Consider the following 3717-nt stretch of genomic DNA (forward strand, 5'->3'; position numbering starts at 1 on the left):
GCCTGCCAGTCTGGTGTGCTCATCGCCTCTTGTCTTTGATCCACCTATACCATAAAATTTTTTTTTCTTTTCCTCTGCCATCTACTTTTTCTATGTTATTTAAAAAAAAACCCGATAAATTGAAAGATGATAGTATGTGTGACTGTGAGCTCAGAGCATGGGCATCGTATTTCAGATGTCATCTGTAGGTGGAGTCAGCGTGACCAGCAATTTTCCGTTTACTCGAGATAGCCAAGTAGTCAGATGCTCTCTAGTCAGTTATGGACAGCTTCTGTTAACGCTTGGGACTGTCCCCAAAGCAACTCTGAACAGCTTTCTCTTCCACAATGTGCCCTGTATGTGCATGAGTATGTAAAGTAGCTTCTGCCATATTTCTAAGTTGCCTCTTAGATACTACTGGAGAGCGCAGTTTTCAGTTTATCAGGAATAAAATCAACAAGCTCCGTTTACTTCTTAACATCTATTAAAATGTTCAAGTGACTTTTAACCCTGGACGTTGTGGTCTTTAAGCGTAAAAATTAGTACTGACTTATTCTGTTGTAATTTGTTATACATAGCTTTGGAACATAAATTGCTGTCTACATCTGAAGAACAAATTTAGAATTCTCTTGTCACTTTACAAATCTCTTGGTGAAGTTTATGCTGAAGTAGCTACAGTCTAATTATGTGTATACGTATGTATATACACACAAATTGTATGGATTGTGCGTTACTGATGCATATCTTCCTCATAAAGCATTATTCCTTTTAAATTTTATGATTTGCAACTTTCCTGGCTGCTGAGAGTCTATTTGAAAAATCTTTATGAAAGAGGCTGTAAATATGTCATTACAAAACAAATCACAGGCCCTCACCCCCTCAAGGCTTCAGCTGAAAGGAGCAAACACTTTTAAGATGGTTCTTTGTAAAATGAATTCATCTGCAACAGTTAAATATAACCACATTGATTACCTGGAGGTTAGAAGAAATACTTTTTTTTTCATCTCCCTATTGCATAACCCCCTCAAACAGTTTCGTAAAGAGAAGAACACGCTACTGAAGATTTTTCTTTTTCTGGTAAGTACTGTAGTGGCAGATGAAGACAGATCTAGAGGAGCTCTGAAGTTTAACAGCCAGAGTCTACGATGTAAGTGCAGGAGAGGTGGCCTTAGGTGGAACTGTAGGAGTCATTTTTCCTCTACGTAGTGCATACAGAAGAGTGTGCACACTGCCCAACTCCTTTGTGGAGGCATAAAACCTGAAAGGCAGCGGTTGGGTTAAAGCTTTTAGATTTTATTTGTCTGTTTCTGTCATTCAGATGGATGTGCAAACATTGAATAAGTAAAGGCAGGCCAAAGGCTGTTGTAATAGAAGCTGTGAATCTGCTATTGCCAGGTTTTTCCACAAGAGGAAGATGCAGTTATTCCACTGTTGACTAGAGAAGAGTCCAGAAATGAAATCGAAATGTTCACTTGTGCCTAAAAGAACAAACAACTTTTCTTATTTTTAGTTTTTTCTAGCACTACTTGTACTTCCTTCGTAGACTTTCAATCCAGCCTTACTTTTATCGAAAACATGCAAAATACTGTAAAGCAAGGCTTTGTGGCTCTCCAGCTGTTTAGCTCATTCAGTATGAGAGTGCTTCTAAAAATACATTGTTTACTTCAGTTCGGCATCCAAATACTTAGAGCCATTGCTTTCTTGTTTTTTTGTCTCGGAGCTCCTGCAGCCAGTCTGAAAACATGATGAAAAATAAGTTATTTCACGCTTTCATGATATATAACTAGAACAGAATACTTCTGTTTAAAGGCGGTGTTTTATTACTCTTGAGAATTAAGTTGCAGTCAGATTCCTGGCTGTTTCCTTTTGAGGACATCACATAACAAAAAAGGACAGCTGCTCTATGTCTTTGATACAAAAAATGTATGTGTAAGAGCCTGTATTTCCTGATTGGAAAAATGGCTAATTCTCTCCATTTCATTTCAGCTTTACTTTTGGAAGCTCAGTCAACACCGTTTCAAATAACTCCTTCAACCATGGCAAATATTGTGAAAGGCCTGTATACACTGAGACCAGGTAAAAGAGAAAAACATTTCTAGGAGTCTCCTACTGTGGTTGTGGTATGTTTTCTGAAATACATGTGCCATCGCTGTCTGTCTAATGTGCATTTTACGAACAAATGTGTGGTGGGTTCTGTCCATCATCATGCGTAGTTCTACTTTGCAAAAGCCCTGGTTCTTCTTGTTGCCCATCTGAGACCTGCACAAAGGCACCATGTGAACACAAAATGAATTTTAAGAAACAAACCAACCCTTACTCAGGAGATGCAGGGAACACCTATTTCTTTTGTTGTATAGAAATAAAAATGGCTGACTAGTGTCTCACTCATGGCAGAAGTTTACAGGTATGGAAACGGTGAAAGTTACGTTGTGAGTCACATTTTATACGGCCAGATCTTTGACATGAGGTGAATGACTGTTTATTCTATGAAGCCATTATTCTGTTAGCATTACTTCATGGAAAATAATTTAACTCATGAGTACATCATGACATCTTGGGCAACAGCAATTACATTGAGAGGAAAACAGTGTTGCAGACCTTAATCAATTTTGTGCCAAAATCTCTGGTTCTGTAAGTTTTGGAAAACTGAATAGAGCTTTAGCCTATGTTTGAACAGACTTCAGAAACAGGGAGTATTAAAAATATCCATAAATAAATGATGCCTGCTTCCCTTCCTTTTGCAATCCTGATACTTTCTTCTTACCTTGGTGTGATCAAGAAAAAGATTGTGTGTGAGCTTCAGTCTGGTTTTCCTTTGCAATCCCCATTTATACAAATGGAAATGAGCATGGGAAAGCTTTACCAAAAAAGCCTTTTTTTGTAGAGGAGTGTTTAGCATATATACAAGCCAGGAGTTTGGTGGACCCTCCATTTACAAAACGCGTAGAGAAAGCACTTTCAGTAAGCAAGGATCACTTTTACAACAGCAAAATTAACATCCTACTATTATTTCTGAGACAGTACTAATTTCATTTTTATAAACTGTTCAGTACCAGAGAAAGGAAAGATAGATATATAAGTATAAAAGTATAGTTCTTCTGCAAGCAGCTTAGTATGGTTTTGTTGTACCACACTTAATATTGTAGTTGATGGTCTTGTGATTTCCCAGTTGTCCATTTCAGGTGATCCTGTCTTGCCGTCTACTTCATAACACAACAGATACTGGTTTGGGTTGGTGTCATGGGCCCAGTGAGATTTCAGATAGTTGTGTTGTGTCTGTAAGATCTTTAAATATAAAAAAAAATGTTCCCACAATTGGAGATGGCCGTTTTCCACACTGGGTACAGAGACCCAGGTGACTGACTTTGAGCTATTGCTTAAACAGATACGCATTTGTTCTAATTACCTGTTCTTCAAACTTCTCGGCCTCTGAGGAAATGAGGACCTTAAATGTCGTTCCACCAGAAGAGCATAGGATAGGCTTCTCGATGTAAAAGGTGTGCTTTGGTGCTGGTTCTTGATGAATTCTGAAACAATTGGGGAAAGAGTTCCTCTGAGGAACTTCTCACTTACTCCGTGGGACATGCTCCGTTGGATATATCATGGAGTAGATAACTGGGGCAGTAAAGCAGAAAATGTGGCTAGTGGGAGGCGCTGGGGGATAGAGCAGTATGGGGAAGCATCTGATTAGGCAGTGCAGAGAGCAAAAGGAGATGCTGGTGTGGCTGGTGGCCGTGA

At 38.9% G+C, this 3717-nt stretch overlaps 1 protein-coding gene across 1 annotated transcript in view; it reads left to right on the forward strand.

The window, feature by feature from the left end:
* CACUL1 (CDK2-associated, cullin domain 1) overlaps positions 1-3717 on the forward strand; it is a gene marked incomplete at its 5' end in the record, with an annotated part of 43503 nt that overhangs the window by 31309 nt on the left and 8477 nt on the right. Inside the window, one exon of the mRNA XM_010138370.1 lies at positions 1966-2055. Coding sequence (XP_010136672.1) covers positions 1966-2055 — 90 coding nt within the window. The remainder of the gene's footprint in view (positions 1-1965; positions 2056-3717) is intronic.

Source organism: Buceros rhinoceros, unplaced genomic scaffold (genome assembly GCF_000710305.1).
Source record: "Buceros rhinoceros silvestris isolate BGI_N320 unplaced genomic scaffold, ASM71030v1 scaffold6996, whole genome shotgun sequence".
NCBI lineage: Eukaryota > Metazoa > Chordata > Aves > Bucerotiformes > Bucerotidae > Buceros > Buceros rhinoceros.